The sequence below is a fragment of the Gorilla gorilla genome, chromosome 6 (assembly GCF_029281585.2).
Source record: "Gorilla gorilla gorilla isolate KB3781 chromosome 6, NHGRI_mGorGor1-v2.1_pri, whole genome shotgun sequence".
NCBI classification, from domain to species: Eukaryota; Metazoa; Chordata; class Mammalia; order Primates; family Hominidae; genus Gorilla; species Gorilla gorilla.
The window spans coordinates 121,402,689-121,424,270 of NC_073230.2; the positions used below are offsets into that span (position 1 = coordinate 121,402,689).

General features: G+C 36.2%; 1 protein-coding gene across 6 annotated transcripts in view; it reads left to right on the forward strand.

The window, feature by feature from the left end:
* Positions 1-21,482, forward strand: part of IFRD1 (interferon related developmental regulator 1) — a 53,230-nt gene extending 31,748 nt beyond the window's left edge. For 5 of the 6 annotated variants that reach the window (XM_055347231.2, XM_019031396.4, XM_063708732.1 and 2 more), the window contains exons 2-12: positions 839-943; positions 1,078-1,162; positions 1,986-2,110; positions 4,235-4,392; positions 7,221-7,271; positions 7,356-7,534; positions 7,644-7,752; positions 13,328-13,462; positions 17,519-17,647; positions 18,067-18,162; positions 20,720-21,482. In XM_055347231.2, the coding sequence (XP_055203206.1) occupies positions 895-943; positions 1,078-1,162; positions 1,986-2,110; positions 4,235-4,392; positions 7,221-7,271; positions 7,356-7,534; positions 7,644-7,752; positions 13,328-13,462; positions 17,519-17,647; positions 18,067-18,162; positions 20,720-20,809 (1,206 nt within the window). In that variant the 5' untranslated portion in view covers positions 839-894 and the 3' untranslated portion in view covers positions 20,810-21,482. Of the gene's footprint in view, positions 1-838; positions 944-1,077; positions 1,163-1,985; positions 2,111-4,234; positions 4,393-7,220; positions 7,272-7,355; positions 7,535-7,643; positions 7,753-13,327; positions 13,463-15,871; positions 16,336-17,518; positions 17,648-18,066; positions 18,163-20,719 lie in introns of those variants that run through there. The other variant, XR_008667306.2, reaches the window with a different exon arrangement.
* Positions 21,483-21,582: the final 100 nt, after the last annotated feature.

The following is a 21,582-nucleotide window of genomic DNA, read 5'->3' on the forward strand; positions in this document are numbered from 1 at the left end:
TCGCCCAGGCTGGAGTGCAGTGGCACCATCTTGGCTCACTGCAACGTCTGCCTCTGAGGCTCAAGCGATTCTTCTGCCTCAGCCTCCCGAGTAGCTGGGACTACAGGCACGCACTACACCGGGCTAATTTTTGTATTAGTAGAGACGGGGTTTCACCATGTTGGCCAGGCAGGTCTCAAATTCCTGACCTCAAGTGATCTGCCCGCCTCAGCCTCCCAAAGTGCTAGGATTACAGGCGGGAGCCACCGCGCCCACCTTTGTATCAGTTTTTGTGTCATAAAAAATGAGTGCGGTCAGCTGGGCTCAGTGGCTCACACCTGTAATCTCAGCACTTTGGGAGGCCGAAGTGGGTGGATCACGAGGTCAGGAGTTCGAGACCAGCCTGACCAACATGGTGAAACCCTGTCTCTACTAAAAATACACAAAAAATTTGTCAGGCGTGGTGGTGTGCGCCTGTAATCCCAGCTACTCAGGAGGCCGAGGCAGGAGAATCGCTCGAACCCAGGAGGTGGAGGTTACAGTGAGCCAAGATTGTGCCACTGCACTGCAGCCAGGGCGACAGGGAGGCTCTGTCTCAAAAAAAAAAAAAAAAAAAGAATGCCTCTTGTTAGAGGACTGATGCATATAGTTGATGTATCACTGGTGCTTTGAAATACATATTAGGTGAACTTAGTTTAAGAATATTTAAGTATGTTCACTTGTGATAAAATCTCTTTTTATAAAATGAGTCTGTGGTTTTATTACTGGATTTCTCTTAAGTAAACTTAAAAATTCCAAAGTTAAATATTTAGGTATATGGCAATAAAATAATTTACCTCTTTCCTCTTTTACCTAATAGGTGGCCAGCATCGAAATGTTCAGCCTTTTAGTGATGAAGATGCATCAATTGAAACAATGAGCCATTGCAGTGGTTATAGCGATCCTTCCAGTTTTGCTGAAGATGGTATGAGTTTTAAATTTAAATTTGCAACTTTAGATAAAATGTTTCGGGTGGAGGAATTCTTGTAGCTAAAGTATACTATTATTCCCTGTTTTTTTTCTTTTAAATTACGATGGCTGTTTTATATTATTTCTTAGGACCAGAAGTCCTTGATGAGGAAGGAACTCAAGAAGACCTAGAGTACAAGTTGAAGGGATTAATTGACCTAACCCTGGATAAGAGGTAGGCAATACTGGAAACTCCATTCTCTGTGAGTCTATGCTTGATCTTAGTCAAAAGCTAAGAGAAATGATTATTCTGTGTGATTCTAATCAGTTGCCTTACGTGTATATAATTTGTACAGATCTCAGATAATAGCAATATATTTTTCCTAAAGGTTAATTTGTTTACTTTGGATGTTTCTTATTCCGTTGGACTTTTATGTGGGTAGTAACATGCCATTAGAATTTAGATTGAGTCAGATTAGTCATTATTCTAGCATAATAGCACATACATAGCTGTATTTGATTATAATAGAAATGAATTTGTTGAATTAAAAGTTAATCTTCAACTAGAAATGATAACGAAACCTTGCTTTAAGCTGCTTGTCCACTAATGTTATGATATGAAAAAATGTCAAAGCTAGTTTTTCTTCACTATAGCTTCAGAACTGACCTTAGTAGAATTAAAAAGCCCTGAAGATGCAATACTAGACTTTTATAGTTTTAAAAAAAGTGTAAATTTACTTAAATATGTAATATAGGAAAACAATACATTAAAATTATACTTGTACATTGAAATGATAAAATATTATGTAGGCATTTAAAGTTGTGGCTATCAAACTAAGAAAAATGCCATGATATAAAGCAGCCTTAAGCGTTTTGTATAATAAGGTGAGTCATAGATGGAAATTAAATTATATTATTGACAAATGGTTAGAGCTTGATGAGAATTAGATTTTAAAAATCTATACATAGGTAAAGTTTAGAAGGAAATAAGATTTTAAAAAGTTATTTATTGTATACTCCAACTGGATCTTCTTTCTCTTACATTGGGTGTTAAATAGTGCGAAGACAAGGCAAGCAGCTCTTGAAGGTATTAAAAATGCACTGGCTTCAAAAATGCTGTATGAATTTATTCTGGAAAGAAGAATGACTTTAACTGATAGCATTGAACGCTGCCTGAAAAAAGGTAATGCCCTTATTTTTGAGTCACAGACGTAGAACTAATAAGGAGTGTGTTATCTTCTTTTCGGTAACATTTAGTAATAGCACTGGAACACTGGCCCACTCTTAAAATTTTCTAATAGTCAAGGAGTGCAACCATCTTGTTATGGCTCAAAATGAGACTTGTTAGAACTTTGTTTTTGTATTACGTAAACCAAAAAAAATAGCTTGAAACTAAGAAGGATTAGGGTAGATTGTCATCATCCTTTTTTGTATCAGAAGAGGTGACGGTCATTCTCTTGTTATACCAGAAAAGCTTGAAAGTGTGTGTCAGACATCTAGCTCATTTTCCCTTGCACTTATATAAAACATTGATTGTACCTGTAAATTACATCATTTTCAGGATATCCCTTGGAATACTTGAATTCTAGAACTTTGTAATAGAAATTCTGGAATTCAAATTGTTACAGTGATAGAACTTTTAAGACCAAAGAGAAATCTTAAAGATAATTTTATCAGACCTTAAAGTCCAGTGTTAGCAGGCTTACTAGATTTAGGAACCACCAAATTTAAAAAGACTTGTGACTCGGCATGGTGGTTCACATCTGTAATTGTGGCACTTTGGGAGACCGAGGTGGGAGGATTGCTGGAAGCCAGGAGTTGGAGACCACCTGGGCAACAAAGCAATACTTGGTTTCTATTATAACAAAACAAAACGAGATTTGGTGTCTGCCAACTTATTCAGCCAAGTAAGAACATTATGAAAATAATTATCCTCCACTATCATTATTTTATTAGCAAAATATTATAGCACCAAAAATGTAGAAATGCACTTTTTTTTTTTTTTTTGAGACGGAGTCTCGCTCTGTCGCCCAGGCTGGAGTGCAGTGGCGCGATCTCGGCTCACTGCAAGCTCCGCCTCCCGGGTTCACGCCATTCTCCTGCCTCAGCCTCCCGCGTAGCTGGGACTACAGGCGCCCGCCACCACGCCCGGCTAATTTTTTGTATTTTTTAGTAGAGACGGGGTTTCACTGTGTTAGCCAGGATGGTCTCGATCTCCTGACCTCGTGATCCGCCCGCCTCGGCCTCCCAAAGTGCTGGGATTACAGGCGTGAGCCACCGCGCCCGGCCGAAATGCACTTTTAAAAAATTGAATGAACTAATAAGCTTTATATCCTTATTTTTGTCATTTTACCTGAGAGTAAAAATTTTGTTGTAAGTGAAACCTTTGATCAAATTCACCTCTTCCATTGAATAGAATAAAGAAAGGCCTAGGAAAACTGAGGTGGGTCTAAGCTGATATATCTTGTTATTGGTATAGTTGATAGCAGACCCAACTTTTTAAAGATAACACAATGGCTCTATTAAAGGTGTTTTACGTTCAAACTATATGCTATAATGGTTGTTGGACTAGATGACCTTTAAAAATTCCATTTTAGTTTGCGTATTTTTTACATTTTTAATTTATCAGGTAATAATTTAAGCTCAGTATTTGCCCCACACTTGTGGTGTATACAGTTCTCAAGAGTTAATTTATATGTACCTTTATATAAATGTATTTTTTGCACCGCTGCATTCCAGCTTGGGCGACAGAGTGAGACCCTGTCTCAAAAAATAAAAAATAAAAAAAGTTAATAAATGTATTTTTTATGGTTTTAAAGAGTTATTTTTAATCCCGTATTTATTTTTAAAAATGTTGGTGGGGAAACCCTGAAGGTTTACCTGATGGACTGTGTACATCCGAAATGCTTAGGAGATTAATTCAAGGGCAATTTGAGCACTGTTTATATGAGTACATTAAGGAGTTTGAAGACAGAAATTGGCTTGAAACACATTTAGTTGAACTGTTAAAATAATCCCTTAAGATAGATACTAATCTCCATTTTACAGATGAGGAATTCTATTTAGAGAATAAGAGTAACTAATCGATGATCATTTGGCTAATAAGTGGGATCTAAGATTTGAGTGAGGTCTGTTTCTGTAGTTTGAGCTCTTTAGCCTAAGTTTGTAACTTACATCAAAGCCTAGAGCATGGGGTTTCAAAAATGGTAAATGCTATTTTGTCATTGATCAAATTTGGGAAGTAACTGTCTTAGTAAGTTAATCTACTGAAAAGACTATCGTGATTGCATCTTGGCTGCTTTTATAGGTAAGAGTGATGAGCAACGTGCAGCTGCGGCATTAGCATCTGTTCTTTGTATTCAGCTGGGCCCTGGAATTGAAAGTGAAGAGATTTTGAAAACTCTTGGACCAATCCTAAAGAAAATCATTTGTGATGGGTCAGCTAGTATCCAGGCTAGGCAAACTGTAAGTATAAGATATTTGCATTTATAGATCTGTCTATTCATGACACCCAGACGTGGTGCACCTGTAGTACTGTACCAGCTACTCAAGAGGCTGAGGCAAGAGAGAGGATCTTGTAAGTCCAGGAGTTTGAGGCAGCGGTGAGCTATAATCATGCCACTGAACTGTAGCCTGGGAGACAAAGCCACACACTGTATTTTAACAACAACAACAAAAAAAGATAATTCTATATTTATGGATTTGGGTAGACATAGGAAACTCTGAAATTCTGATTTGTGAAAGTCTTCTAATTTTGGAGTTTGAGAAAGCTTTCATTCTCTAATTGTTGGATGTTTACCTCTTGTAACACTTGACTTTAGATTTTGGGTTTTGGGGGTTTTATTTTTTGTTTTTGGTGCGGTAATAAGTGATATAAGTGATCATATGGAGATGTTTTACTGTGTCACAGAAAACAGAAGACACTGAGATGGTCTTAGTGGATTTGGAAAAATAACGTGATCCTAAGCTGTTTTTTTAAACAAGTGAATCAGTTTAAGCTTGAAACATTTTAATACTTTTAATATTGATTATCCAAATCAGCTTCCTTGTTAGTATTACTTAAGGTGAGTAACACTAATCTTTGTCTAAGTAGCTTGGTAAAAATTTATTTCTTCTTTTTCTTATCATCAGCACCCAATGCAAATTGGCTGGAACCCCAGGCCTCCATTGTAGCTCTGCCCACCTCTAGGTTCTCTCAATATGGCAGCCAGGGTAGCTAGGTGACAGGCTCAGCCAGAGCACATCACTTTTGCATCTAGTTCCTTGGCTTACCAGCCACCTGGAGGCTGGGAATAGTCTAGCTGTTTGCCCTGGAGGCAAAGAAATTGGAGTTTGGCAACTTCATAGTAATCTCCATGCCCTCCAGTAGTTAGTAATTCTGAAATATTTAATTAGCTTTTGCTACTTAACTTTTTCTTTTCTTCTTTTTGGGTGAATATGTGCAGCTTTTAAATCATGTGGAACTATTGGTATAATTTCGTGCTAGAATGACAGAAAACACTCTGCTGGGTAGATTTTTGGAGCAGTCACTTAATTTTGATTGTATGTAAGTTTTTTTGTCATTTAAAGACATTTTTTTTCCATACTTCCGAGTTGCTGTGAATTTTTAAAAAACCTTAGCCTCCCCATTTAGCAGATGGAATCCATATTAAATTGAGGCAGTCCTAGGGTTTTTTTTTTTTTTTTTTTTTTGACAGGGTCTCACTCTGTTACCCAGGCTGGAGTACAGTAGCATAATCATGGCTCACTGCAGCCTCCACCTCCTGGGCTCAGGTTATCCTCCTGCCTCAGCCTCCTGAGTAGCTGGGACTATAGGCATGTGCCACCATGTCTGGCTCGCTTTTAATATTTTGTAGAGATGGGTCTTGCTGTATTGCCCAGGCTGGCCTTGAGCTCCTGGGCTCAAGTGATCCTCCTGCCTTGGTCTCTCAAAAGTGTTGAGATTATGGGTGTGAGCCACCGCACCCAGCCAGTCCTAGTTCTTTAATTGGCTGTTTTTCTTAGAGTCATCAGGAGGAACGATGTAGCCTTGCTTCTGCTGCTTGCTTAGCAGTAGGGATTATGGATTGAAAATTTCCTTTAATGCTTAGGCTACTTTTAGATTTTAACAGTGTCCAATTTTTACTAGGATGATATAATGAAAATAAAATAGTGATACCAAGCAGATTAATATCACAGATATCCTCATAGTACTGGAACAGAACTGGCTAAAACCTGGGCCTGATACCAATGGTGACTTTAAAGACTTAAAGCTTTAATAATGCTTAGAACAACATGAGGGAATTTTAGTGACAAAAGGTGGAGAAAGGGGAAATGGAGAATAATAAAATCTCAGATTACAAATTCTATTTTTATATGGATTAATTTGTTAAAACAAATGTTCTGAGAATTGAAGGCTTCTGTTTATGTTGCAAGTAGATGGCTTGTGTAAGGGTTGTGTTCTGAGTATGTTTTATTTGATAAGCTTTACCTTTGTAATCATATACTATACTCACTTTTGTTTAGCCCTTCCCCTCCCCAAACAAAAGGCAATTATATGATTCCCAGCCTCTTTTCAGCATAATCCAGAATAAGTGAAATCTGAGTTAATGGGATTAATTAATTAATTAGGTGGGAAGTTTGAAGACAATTATTTACATTTTTATGACATTTCTGCTCCTGTGTGCATATTTCTTGGAAGCTGATTTCTTTTAGAAGTTTTCATAGTAGAGTCTTCATAAGAACAAAAGAATATAGTTTTAACAGCTTAAAAACCAATGGAATTGTAATGTGTTTTAAAGGCTTTTTGATAGAGGGTAGGCTTCTTTATCTCATATGTCTAAGCTTTCTATCTTTGAATTACAGTTGAAGTTTAATGATCTAGTAAGCACCTGTAAAGCATACAGAAAGGAAACAAGGGGATAGTTCACCCTTTCAGAATGCTTTACTGACATAGACTCATAAAAATAATTCAATAATTTAAATAATAGATTATGGAGCTGCAATTGTTTCAGAAATTATGTAATTCTTTTGCATGCTTTTGATTTTATGGATCAATAAAAGAAGACCGAAGAGGAACAGAATCACTTTGTTAAAGTCATGCTGTGAATTTAGTAGCAGAGCTTGAGCTGAAATGCACTTCCTTTGATCTTAGTTCAATATTCTTTCTCTCCTCACCTCTTTTATATATAATGCTTGGGATCTAATATATTATGCTGCTGAGAACATTTTCATGTCGAATTATAAAAGCAGGAAGATGTAGAATTAATAAGAAATAAAATTATTAATGTCTATATATATATATTTTTTTTTAGTGTGCAACTTGCTTTGGTGTTTGCTGTTTTATTGCCACAGATGACATTACTGTAAGTAAAAAACGTTTGATTCTAGTTATCTGCAGTTATTTCTAATTTAAGATGGTTATCTTACTTCATATTCTTATGCATTAGGAACTATACTCAACTCTGGAATGTTTGGAAAATATCTTCACTAAATCCTATCTCAAAGAGAAAGACACTACTGTTATTTGCAGCACCGCTAATACAGTGCTTCATATCAGCTCTCTTCTTGCATGGACACTACTGCTAACCATATGCCCAATCAATGAAGTGAAGAAAAAGCTTGAGATGTACGTATTTTTAGTTTCATATTTTATAAAAGCAACATTTAGTGGACATATTTTATAAAAGCAACATTTAGTGGTTGTGTTCACATAGTAATGACTAACTATTTTTTAGGCATTTCCATAAGCTTCCAAGCCTCCTCTCTTGTGATGATGTAAACATGAGAATAGCTGCTGGTGAATCTTTGGCACTTCTCTTTGAATTGGCCAGAGGAATAGAGAGTGTAAGTATCTAACTGGCGGAGGAAAAAGCTTGTGTCACAAGGCCCATTGTTCCATCATTACCTTGCAATTGAGAATTGGGCAATAACTTTGGAACATGGCCAGCTTGAGAACCCAGTGATTTATTTCCCTACTTCTTGGCAGTGGTGGTGTAATACTTTAGAGAGCGGAAACCAGTAGGGGTTGGTACAGCAATGTTTGACTGTGGTTCATTATACTTAATTTTTGCTATCTATAGAACTGAAGTTTAGGGATCCTCATGGAGAGAGTTTTGTCTAGTATAATCTGTATGAAACTGCTTGGATTTCTCAGATACCCAATACATCAAGCTAATGAAGGCATGTGATGCTTCATAGTGAATGTCAAACAAATGAATAAAATATTAAGTCAGCATAGGTTTGGGATGAGATGGGTTCAGTAACTTCTCTAAGCCAAAGATGGAAATAAACACTGCTCATTAGACTGGGACATGTGCTTTGCAGTTACCCATTCACTTGTCCACTCACAGATGTTAGTTACCATGGCTTGGCTCTCGAAGGGATTTGAGTTTGTGATAGTTTGATCAGTCGACCCAGTTTGCTTTGTACCTGTTTTTGGTTTAGCACTTACCGTCTTATGTTCCAGGAAATCCTTTATCTCGGGCAAACTGGGTCATTTGGTAACCCTAATTTGTCATCTCTATTTTAAGGATTGCTAAGAGAAAGGAATGCCTCAAATCTTACCTTTGGAAGGGAGAATGTATTCTTAAGATATGTGATTCAGATACTGTGCTGATATTTAGAAATGAGGAGCAGGTTTGACTGCCTTCACACTGAATCTGTGAAGGATCCAATAAGAAAACTCAAATATATGGGGAATGGGTAACTAAATAGTAGATATTATTGCCAACCTTGAATTACTTACTAGATGCTTTTTAATTTAAGGAGAAAGAATATATTTTCATTCTGAAACTTTTTTGCATTTAAAGAAGTTATTTAACAGTGAACGGTTCCAAACAGGATTAATACAGTTCTGCCATGTATAGTCATTCATATTCCATTCTAGGCCTGTATTGAAGAAAGTTTACAGTCTTAAAATTTTTAAGTGTGAAGTGGCTCTCTCCAACTCCCCTACATTCCTTTTGTTTGAGGGATAGTAGGTAGGAATGGAAAGTAAGTTAATGTTGTCAGTAGCTAATAATTCTCCTTATGTGAGAAATTGGACTCAAATTTAGCAATCAATTTAATTTTATTGAGCTAGTTAATAGCTTCTTAACCTCAACGCATGGAAACCAGATGTCCCAATTTTTAGTCTTACATTCCTCTACTGGCCAGAAATGGCAGTTTCTTTTCTTTTTTTTCCTTGGAAATGCATTTTTAAAATGAAGTCATAATGCAGTTTAAATTATACATGTTGAATTTGTTTAAGTTTGTATAAACATATATAGACACATACATACATACATGTATATACATATATATATATATATATATACACACACCCCCACATATCTTTTCTCCAACTTAATAAATTACACAGGATAGCCAGGAGAACTCATCCAGACATATTTCATTTGACTTGAATTTTTATCCAAGGACAAAAATGAACTGGGTTACAAAACAGAACCTAGTGTTTTTATTTGCCTTTTTTTTTTTTTTTTTTTAAATAAGCTTTTTATATGTGGGTGCTGGTTGGGGGATAGTTATAGGGTGTTCAAAAATTAAATCCAGGGCGTTAGTGAAATACATAGACAGATTTAAAATAGGGTTCATACAGCAAATGAGTTTTGAATTATTCAAGGCTTTTTGCTAACTTACTTTCTGATGTTACCAGCTTTGAAATCTAGTGATGTCATGAATTCTGCCTGAGAGACTTAGAAAAAAACTTTTGAAGAGCTAACTTTTAGGTTGGATTTTAATGAATGAGTTGGTTAAATAATAATAATAAACTGTGTTCAAAGTTGAAATTAGTGATTATTACTCCTTTATGAGAGTTCTAGGTTAATGGATGTTTGCCATATAACCAATTAGATAATAGTAGACTCTGGAGCTGTTCTGCCTACCTTCAGATCTCTTTTTCTCTTACTAGTTGGATAATATTGGGCAACTTCTCTATGTCTCAGTGTCCTTATCATTAAAATGGATAAATTATTAGTCACAACCTCATAGAGTTTTTGAGAACACATGATAGGTACAGTATAAGTGTTAGCTGTTACTTGGAATGTTGGTTGAATTGAGTATTGCGTTTGGCAGTAGTCTACTAGTGGCCTTTTAGGAACTGTAGAGTAACTTAATATAAGAGAGACATTATTTGGTGGGCAGAATTAAGATCTTGGGAGCCATTGCTGGTGCAATCCCCACTTGGGAAAATTTAACAAAATATAGTTAGACCTTTTCCAGGTCTCACCCATTCCATTCCCCAGCTGAGCGGACAGGGGAAGTGCTACAGCACAGTGAGAAAAAAGATAATCAAAGACCAAATATACTCCTTGGAGCCAAATCTGAAATCACCTAGATTTTATACTTCAGAAGCAGCAACTTAGCATTCTTCTTGTTTTTTTGCCCTTGTTTGTATAATAACTGACCCTGTGTAAAAATATCTCCATGCCTTGACAGAGATATTCTGCCTTGATTAGCAGGAATTGAAATAAATAAGTTTTTTTAAAGACAGGGTCTCACTCTGTTGCCCAGGTGCAGTGGCAAGATCATACCTCACTGCAGCCTCAGAGTTGTGGCCTCAAGCAATCCTCCCTCCTCCTTCCAAAGTGTTGGGATTATAGATACAGAGCCACTGCGTCTGGCTTCAAGTTTTATTTTAATATTAGGCTTTTGTATGATTTTTATTTCTTAATACTTAGCTATCCAAGACCCAGCTTATTTTGTTTATAATGAGTGTTCCAGTGACTTCTGTATAGAAATAATAGTTTGGGGAATGGTTAGCTTTTGTGACCTTAAGCATCTCACCCTGTCTGCCTAAACTTTTCTGGAAATTTTCTTTGGTTTCGTTTCATCCTAATTCCATTCAACTTTTGAAACCATTTAATTGGTAACTGTTATTTTGCTATGAAATAGTTATCTTCAGCTGACCAGTTTGTTGTATTTATATTGTGTTAGATTCTGTTGTATTTATATTGTGTTAGATTCAAACAGGCTGTTCATAACAGTAAGGTCTATAACTTAATGGATGTTTATGTCCTGTGTTTTATATATTTCTAATAGTTCATTTCCCTATAAAAAACCTAGGAGACGTGGGTGGTAATAACTGTTATGTAAGAGGAGCCTGAGACAGATTGCTAATGTAGTTCTGCCTAAGGTTGTATAGATCTACATGGTGGATGCTTGTGATTCAAACCTAGATGTTCTGACTGCAAAACCTATGTCTTAAATATGATATTAAACTGCCTCATATAGTTGTGATTGCTGCACAGATTTTTTAAAAAAATGTGAGTTCTATATACCTCCAAGTCTAGAATATTGATAAAATAGTTAATGCTTCAGAATTTATTGGGGAATTTATTGTCTTTTTAATGCTTACAACCATTGTTTGAAAGGTTGGGTATTATCTTTTTTTTCAGATGATAAAATAGATTTATAATTTATAAAACTTGGTGTGGAGAGTAGTAGATTGGTGATTCTCATCTAGGGCTTTTGACCCTGTTGTGTAGTAATGACTGCTGGTTGTTTTTTTAATTATTATAAGAGTATATTAAGATATTTATTTCTCTGGGAGCTCATTTCTTATTTGTCCCAGAGTGGTACAGCTCTATTATATAATTATCCTAAACTCCTATTAATAGGCTTTTGGAAGCTGTTTATGGACTGTTTTTTATTACGTGTTACATTTTATTTTCTTCCTTCCTTTTTTTGTGTTTTTAATGCCCAAGTACATAGAGTCTTTTTTCTAAAATACTTAGCATTTAATTTTTCAAGTTTTAATAGGATATTGAACTTGGTGATTCACACACTAAACTTGATTGGGTTTTATCCATTGCTAAGATTATATTACCGTGGAGTTTTTCAATCTCAGCACGCACTGTTGATATTTTGGGCTGGATTATATTTTGTTGTTGTAGGGGTGGGGGCTGTCTTGTGCGTTGAAAGATACTTTGCAGCATCCTTGGCTTCTCCCCACTAGGTGCCGATAGCACCCCCTTCTCGTAGTTGTGACAACCAAAAATGTCTCAGACATAGTCAGATGTTCAATGGGAGGTAAGATCATCCCCAGTTGATAATCACTGGCAGTGATTCTCACTTCTTAGAACAAATTAAAATAATGTATAGAATTTTCTTAAATTTTGATTTATTCTTCTATACAAATTAAAAAACCCTTTACATATACATATATACACATATATATGTGTTTAAAATGCTGTAAAAGAGCAAGTAGCCAATAAAATGAGTAGGAGACTGCTAGTCCCTGAAATGTACTTGTTTTTTATAAATAAAATTATTCCCATCTTGTTATGATGCAATCTGATTCATTGGAATTTAAACACAGTTTGGTCTATTTTAATACCCACTTTGCATCTTATTAATGGGTGTTGTCTCTAACTTAGATATAGGAGGTTGAATTGGAACATTTGAAGAAAACATTTGTTGGAATAGTTAAGAATATGTAATTGGAAATATGACAAGAAGATATTTATGTACTTAAAAGCTAGAATATCTGTCACATTAATTTCAAGCTTATTTTCCACCAGTGTAATAATCCTTTTCATTTTAGACATTAAAAGAAACCAAGAAGGCCTAGAAGAGCTGTTATTTTAATATAATAAGTTAAATGATTCTTAACCTCTAATGCAATAAATGTTAAACATGTATGAATAAACTAGAACTGGAGATTGCCCATCTCCTGGCTTCTTAGTAAGAAGTGTCTGTTCTAGTTTTGATCAGCTAAATAAGTTTGACTCATTTTTTAGTTTTTAGTGTGGTTGTAAAATGGAGTTAGGAAATAAAAACACCTCAAATAAAGAGACTTCTTAAATGCATAGCCACGTTAACTGTGACAAGGAAGCCCATAATCTGCTTAAGGTCACAGCAAATTTCAATACATTTTGCAGCTGTCCCCCAAAAGGGATTAAAACTTGTTCTTACCTTAAATAATTTAATCACCTGAATTATGTGCTTTATTGCTTATTTGAAATATGGCAGTAAATTAGAAAGTAGGTGCTTTAAAAGCACTACTAGTAGCTTTATGCCTTTGGGATAAGAATAATTGGAAGTCTGTGAATGTTTGGTTTGGGGACTGGGGAGCCAAGGGTAGAAGCTATATTGGTATATCTGTCTCTCACTGAACTTTGAAATCCCAGTAATGTCTTATATATGGTGGGAACACAAGAAATATTTGTTGGATGCATTTACTTGGAAGGGAAATGTTAATTGTTTTGCTGTAGTACATCATCTTGTAGTCAGCATTTCTGGGTTCGATTTTTGCATGAAAACATGTGTTTATGTGTGCCTAGTCCCTAAATACCATGAAGATTTACATTGCCTTATGCAACTGGATATTTTCGAAATGTAGACTGTTCTTTGTTAGCTCTATATGAGGTCAGAAAACAAAAACAATAATAAAGGAAACAAAATTGCTTTTCTTGACCAGGACTTTTTTTATGAAGACATGGAGTCCTTGACGCAGATGCTTAGGGCCTTGGCAACAGATGGAAATAAACACCGGGCCAAAGTGGACAAGAGAAAGCAGCGGTCAGTTTTCAGAGATGTCCTGAGGGCAGTGGAGGTAGGCTTCTTAAATGCTGTAATAGCTTCTCATTTTGAAATTGGATTGTTTCAGGCTGAACTTGACAATTGTATCATTTTGTTGATTGAATTTCACCTTTGAAAATAATTTCTCATTTTACGACCTAGCAGGTTTTTAACAATATAAGTGAAGACTTTTTTTTTTTTTTTCAAACAAAAGAAAATTAATGCTGGTGTATAAAGATACTTTATTTTAGTTTTTTTTCTTTTAAATAAAAAGACCCATAGTGATAGAAATGTATTTGACCTTGGTGTATTTGTCATCATTTAAACCATGGTGCTTAGCATATACATTCTTAGTGTACAGTGTTTTTTGTGAATTTAATAAGTTATTGCCTACCCCTTGGACTCCAACCCAGCTTGATTGTCATTTATTTATTTATTTGAGATGGAGTCTCGCTGTGTTGCCCAGACTGGAGTGCAGTGGCACGATATCGGCTCACTGCAACCTCCGCCTCCTGGGTTCAAGTAATTCTTTGCCTCAGCCTCCTGAGTAGCTGGGATTACAGGTGCCCACCACCATGCCCGGCTAATTTTTTGTATTTTTAGTAGAGACAGGGTTTCACCATCTTGGCCAGGCTGGTCTTGAACTCCTGACTGGTGATCCACCCGCATCGGCCTTCCAAAGTGCTGGGATTACAGGTGTGAGCCACCGTGCCAGAGATCTTCATGATCTTTCTAGGAAAGCTGGAGGCTAAAAACCGAAATAACAAAACCCAGCATTTTAACAAGGCCACTTAAAATCATTATCTGATGCTTGAATTTCTTCTGTAATCCTCAAACCTGTTTCAATCTATATGGCAAATAAATTGGTTTAGAATGCATGGCTAAAATGAACTATAGGACAAAAGATATCTCACTGGAGAAAACTGAAAACTTTAATAATTGTTTTTGGTAGGCCAGGTAAATATTTCTTGGATTTGAAGGGTATGTTTCTTAGATTATTGCTATCTGATACAGCAGTTATTTTAAGAATATCATGAAAATGTCATTCAACTTGATGTGTGTGTGAAAATTTAAAATGAGAATTTAAACTGGAGATGGTGAGACCCCACCCCAGATCCAGTTTTAATATGTTCTAATGAATTCTTATATGTACCCTACTTTCTTAATTTTAATCTATTTTTAGAAAAGTAAAATCTAGGATACAAATTAGATCATTTGGGATCTAAATACTTTTGGTTAATGCTGACTCTTATCACATTATAGTAGGATTTTATATTTACTCTGGATTTTATAGCCTAAAAAACAAAAAAACCCCTAACTCGAGCAAATATCAATATTAAGAATTAAAAATTAGTCTTACAATTAGTGTGGCAGTATCTAAAGTAAGCCATTTTCTTTAAGTAACTATAAACTATTCCTATATTTGATTTTTTTTTTTTAGTTACTGTAGTCTCCAAAGATATGATGACATGTCCTAGATTTTCTGGATGGACCTGATTTCAAGTTTTCTGCCCTGATGCATCCCCTTTGAGTAGTAGATTGTAAGGGTCTCTACTGGCCCTCAAACCGGGCCAGCCATAGCACTCAGTACTGATTATTCAGAGGAATACACAAGTGATGTTTCAGCTTACATCAGTATTAACAGCCCCTTGTTGTGTATTCCTCAGGCACTGTTAAATGGAAGCCATTCCTATCCCATAGTGATCTACCCGCCCACCTTCTTTTCTTCATCTCAGGATCTCCCTTGTCCCTCCAGCCTCTGCTTCAATGCACCTGCCTGAGAAAGGCCTGTCCTCAGGGCTTTGCTGAGAGTTGTTTCTCTTTTTTTTTTCCACTGGAACCTAGCTTTTTCTGGAGCACCCAGCTTCTTGGATGGGTCTTTTAAATGAAGGTTGCTCAACTGCCACAAAGGATATGTAAACATCTTAGTTGTGGTAGTGGCTGCCACACCATTTCTTTTTATTTAAAACCTTTCTTGAGGCTCATGGATTCCTCAAATCAGCAAGCACTTAATGTTTTAGGTGTTTTGCCATACAGTTTTCTTATTTCATTATACCTCTTAAGCAATAGAGTAGTCTCCTTTTAAAGGAGAAATGGGGACCAAAGGAATACAGAATAGTTAAGTAGCAGAGCTGAAATTTGAACCCACTGTTCTGTGCTCTTTGAGCATGGCCAAATCCTATATACGGATAGGTCAAGTGAGAGAGTAACGTTTCACTTAGGTCCGTCGATTAGGTCCTTGGTGACCTTTATAAGAGCAGCTTCAGTGGAGTGATGAGGGAAAAGCCAGATTGAAGTGGATTGAAAAGCGAGAAGTGATTAAGCGAAGGTGGTATGCCTTGACTATTTTAAAAACCTTGGCTGTGATGGGAAGGGGAAGAGAGTTGATAGCTGGAATGTAGTGCCAGATTGCGGGAAGGTTTGTTGTTTTGTTTTGTTCTAGATACTAGAGACAATTTATGGAGAAGGAACCTGTGGAGAAAGGAGCATCTGAAAATGTAGTCTGTTCTTTAATATCCATGAGGCATTGGTTCCAGGATCCCCCGCAGATACCAAAATTTGAGTATTCAAGTCCCTGATATAAAATGGCATAGTATTTGCATATAACCTATGCACGTATACTTTAAATCATCTGTAGATTACTTATAATACCTAATACAATGTAAGTGCTATGTAAATAGTTGTTATACTTTATTGTTTAGGGAATAGTGGAAAGAAAGAATAGTCTATACATGTTCAGTATAGTTGCAATTTTTTTCTGAATATTTTCAGTCCATGGTTGGTTGAATCCGTGATGCAGAACCAACCAGATATGGAGGATTGACTATATATGTAAAAGATTGAGATTAACCTTGAATTGTGGAGGGACAGAGGTTTGTCTGTTACCAACAGGAAAGAGGATAATAGGTAAGGATGCTGATGACTTTATAGAGGGTTGGTGGGAAACAGTTCTTTCTTGGTGCCTTAATGTTTTCTGAAATAAAGAAGATTGAAATAAGATAACTCTATTGTTATTTATTTATTTATTTTTGAGCTGCTGTTATGCACCAGATGGTCACTGTGTTTGCCTCACATGCATGTCCTCTTTTACACCTCTAATAACCCTCATGCAGTATAGGTAAAGATGGCCCCATTTTACGGTCAAGGGAACAGACTCAGCAAGGTTAAGTTACTTGATGAAATCACAAGCCCGCAAGTTGCATGTCCGTATTAAGTCTAGGGTTGATGGTCTTTTCTATTACATTATATACTTTGTCTGCTGAGTGAGAAGGGGCTGAGGTAGATGTCTGGAAGGCAGGTGGAGTGGTTTTGTCATTCAAGTTCCATCTCCTTTCTCCTCTCCCTGTGGCAGTCAGCTCCTCCCTTCCTGGTTACTCTGACATACTCATGATTTACCAAAGAATTAAGCAGCCAGTTTTCTTCTTAACAAGTTCTGCCACTATTCCAGCTGACTTTTTTTTTATCCATCTGACTTTTGTTTCCGTGTCATTTGGGCTGCACTCCCATGGTTACACCTTCGAAATGGTCTTCTGACAGAATTGTTTCATCACTAAAATCTTAGATTCTAGTATTACCTCTTATTTTCTTACAAACCTAGCCTGAGACCTCTTGGAGCCCTCTGGTTGCTGGACCTTTCCTTTTTGCTTGGTCAGTTAACCCTATTTACCCTCACTTCCTTCCCTGGATCCCTACTGCCCATCATTTCACCCCCTGCTTGTGGTGCCATTTTGTTTTCCTGACTGTTCTGCAACTTTCTTCCCTCTCCCATCCTAGGCCATTAAAAACACCTGACTTTTTTAAAGTTTGTTGAGAGCTGTTGAAATTTAAAGGTATTCTCAACAATGTGGTTTTTGCCTTAATTGTTACTGAAACTCAGTTGTGCCTTCAAGTTTATCGAAACTAGACCAATTCTACACCCTTACATACAGGATAGCAACAGTGTGTCCACATCTCAGGTATGGCAGTATCAGTTTAAGCCATATTGTTCATTTATCTCAGCATGTATATGACTGTTTAGAAATTGTGTTTACATAAGATCCCTCTGGGCCATTTTAGTGCCTGTGGTAATTTTGGTTCTCCCATTGGTTAGGAACGGGATTTTCCAACAGAAACCATTAAATTTGGTCCTGAACGCATGTATATTGATTGCTGGGTAAAAAAACACACCTATGACACCTTTAAGGAGGTTCTTGGATCAGGGATGCAGTACCACTTGCAGGTAAGTGTCATCCTTGCTACATATTTGCTTTTAAAGTAGGGAGCAGTCTTGAATATAGCTCACTTAATTGGCTTTTGAAATTAATTAGGTATCCAGAGTGCCTCCACATGTTAGAAAACAGTAAACTTGTTTTTGAAAGTAGACTTGAATAAATCTGAAGCTGTTCCTTTTTTTTTCTTTGTATTGTTAAAGTTGGGTGGACGGTTACTGATGTCTGTATGAAAGCAAATAGCTTGACACAGCTTTCTTGGATTCAAGGCATTGAAAACAATTTGCTATTCTATTGAGAAACAGAAAATAAGTGATCTAAGTTTATCTGTAGGTTCCACATAACTTCTGTTAATCAGAGTCACTCTGTTTAGTGAAAAAGAGCTATAATGTTTAATACTGAGCCGTACCACCTTTTTCTTTCACATAAGTCAAATGAATTCCTTCGAAATGTATTTGAACTTGGACCCCCAGTGATGCTTGATGCTGCAACTCTTAAAACGATGAAGATTTCTCGTTTTGAAAGGGTAGGTTTTGTTTTTATTTTTAATAAAACTAAGTGCGCCAAAGCTTTGATTCTGTCTGGTGTCAGCAACTTAGCTATGTCTACCTATATGTGGAGTTTTAGTTTTTCATGATGCTTCACATAGAATAGCTGTACTAAAGATACAGAAAGCATTTAGAGTGTGGGGGGGGCGCATGTGTGTGTGTGTATGTGTATATATATATGTCAGCCTGGGTGATAAGAGTGGGACCTTGTCTCAAAAGGAAAACAGAGAAAAGAATATTGCTGCTTGTTTGCCCATTAGGTATATTTCTTTCATTTTATGAAACATATTTTGACAACACGTTAAAATTTAATATGTATGTATATATTTTACGTATAATTCTATCTTAATATAGGAACGGTGTTCATTATTTGTTTCTTTTTATTCTTTGGACTTTTTATGTTTAAGAATAAGTATTTACATGTCCTTTTGTATCAGATAATAGCCTGCTAAGTGAAGTACCAGACTCATTTTACAAATGAGGAAACTTAAGAGAGTTAAATAGTAATTAATATCGTTTTTACTTAACATTTCTTTTTTTTTTTTTTTTGAGATGGAATCTTGCTCTGTCACTCAGACTGGAGTGCAGTGGTGCAATCTCGGCTCACTGTAACCTCTGCCTCCCAGGTTCAAGTGATTCTCCTGCCTCAGCCTACTGAATAGCTGAGATTACAGGTGTGCACTACCACACCTGGCTAATTTTTGTATTTTTAGTAGAGACAGGGTTTTGCCATGTTGGCCAGGCTAGTCTCGAACTCCTGACCTCAGGTGATCCACCCACTTTGGCCTCCCAAAGTGCTGGGATTACAGGCATGAGCCACCATGACCAGCCTACATTTCAAAAATCCTTAATTTATGTATTTTTTTTTGTGCTGAGATGAAATTCATATAACAGACTATTTTAAAGTATACAGTTCAGTGGCACTTATTACATTCATGATGTTGTACAACTCTAGTTACAAAACATTATCACCTCCAAAGAAAACCTTCTGTTCATTAGCAGTGACTTCCGTTGTGCTACCCCCCACCACTGGCAACCGCTAATCTGCTCTCTGTCTCTGGATTTACTTTTTCTGGAGATTTCATACAAATGGAGTTATATAGCATGCAACCTTTTGTGTCTGGCTTTTTTCATTTAGCATAATGCTTTGGAGGTTCATTCATGTTGTAGCATGAATTCAGAGAGCTTTATTCTTTTTTGTGGCAGAATAATATTCCATTGTATGGATATATATCACATTTTGTTTATCCATTTTAACAGTTGATGGACATTTGGGCTGTTTGCATCTTTTGGCCATTGTGAATAGTGTTGCTCTGAACATTCACATACAAAATTTTTTTTGAAAGGCTCTTTGCAATTTTGGGAGGTATTACCTAGGAGTGGAATTGTGCTGGGTCAGATGACAGTTTTACATTTAACTTTCTCAGAAACCACCAAACTGTTTTCCATAGCTGCTGCACCAGTTTACATTCTCATCAGCAGTGTAGAAAGAAAGGTTCCAGTTTCTCCACATCCTCACTAATAATTATTCTAATTATAGCCATTCTGGTGGGTGTGAAGTGTTTAATTACATTTTATAGAACCTGGATATTTTATCAGTTTTATATCCACATAATTGTTTCTTGTATGGCATTTTAAGTTTTTTAAGAAACATTAATATTTTTACATACTTCTCTCTTTTGAATAATTTTTTTGAAGAAATCCCCTGCATAATGTATTGCCAAGTTACCTTCCAAAGTCTTATATTGGAGACGATATTTAAATTGTCTCCAGCAATGAATGAAGGCATGTAGCTGTTACACAAAGATTTGACACCATTGAGTTTTATAATTTAAAAAATTTGTTTATTTAATTGATATTAAAATGGCACTTCATCACTTTTTTCCTTGTTCTAGTTGACAGCCAAGTAGGACTATTTTCTGCATTAGTCATGATTTGTCTTTTCTTGGATGAAACTAAATGTTGATGTCCATTTTTCACTGTTGGTTTTTGAAATTGTCTTACTTTCTTGGCGTTTTACAATTTGATTAGTACTTTTCTTAATATGGAATAGCCATTAACTCTTTATTTATTTATTATTTTGAGACGGAGTCTCGTTCTGTTGCCCAGGCTGGAGTGCAGTGGCGTGATCTCGGCTCACTGCAACCTCTGCCTCTCGGGTTCAAACGATTCTCCTGCCTCAGCCTCCCGAGTAGCTGGGACTACAGGCATGTGCCACCATGCCCGGCTAATTTTTCGTATTTTTAGTAGAGACGGGATTTCACCGTGTTAGCCAGGATGGTCTCAATCTCCTGACCTCGTGATTCGCCCACCTCGGCCTCCCAGAGTGCTGGGATTACAGGTGTGAGCCACCTTGCATGGCCCCTGTTAACTCTTCGTTTTTCTCCTTCATTCTTTGTGTGTGTTTTATAAACATTTAAATGTTTATAGGGTCAAATTAGTTCATTTCTTTTCTTTGTGACTTTTACCCTTTTTCTGTTTTGTAAGAATATCTTAAGTCTTACTGATGCACGTTTTTCCTTTTTTTCATTTCAGCATTTATATAACTCTGCAGCCTTCAAAGCTCGAACCAAAGCTAGAAGCAAATGTCGAGATAAGAGAGCAGATGTTGGAGAATTCTTCTAGATTTTCAGAACTTGAAGACTATTTTCTAATTTCTATTTTTTTTTCTATTTCAATGTATTTAAACTCTAGACACAGTTTTTATCTTGGATTAACTTAGATAACTTTTGTAGCAGTGGTTATATTGCTTATAATTTAATGTACAATACTATTGAAACTGGTGAGTTCTGATTATTAAATATTCTCTGTGAATCAGTAAACATGTATAAAGTATTTGTAATGTTTGGTCATAATTTATTTATGAAGACAGCAAAAGACTGATTTCATGATGGGGAAAACAATTAGCCAAAGTTTAATTTCTTACACTGTGGTTGTCAAGAATACTGATTTACTATAATGATATATACATGCAAGATATTTAACTTAATATCTTAGACAAGAGTTCTGGGTACAATTTTGGGATCTAGTTCCCCTGGAAAAGCTGCTGTATTTTAAATTTTTAATGGAATGTAGCTTTTAAAATCCTGTCACTGGCATCAACAAAAGGAATTATACCATGAGACCTTATAGCTGTACTTAAAAGCCATTCAGTTCAGCTATTGGGAGTTCATGATGAATTAGCATATGCCAGAAAGGTTGCTAACCTTAACATCTGAGAGCAGTAACACTGATTTTATCTGCTGTATGAGACTTTGTGCATTTTACTTTGAAATAAAGATTTTTTTCCACACTGAAAGTGCTTCTCTTCTAATAGAAGAAACATTATGGCTTTGAGGTACAGAGTCCAAAATGACTAGGCCAGGTGGGCAGGGAGACAAAGCTTTATGTGTATATTT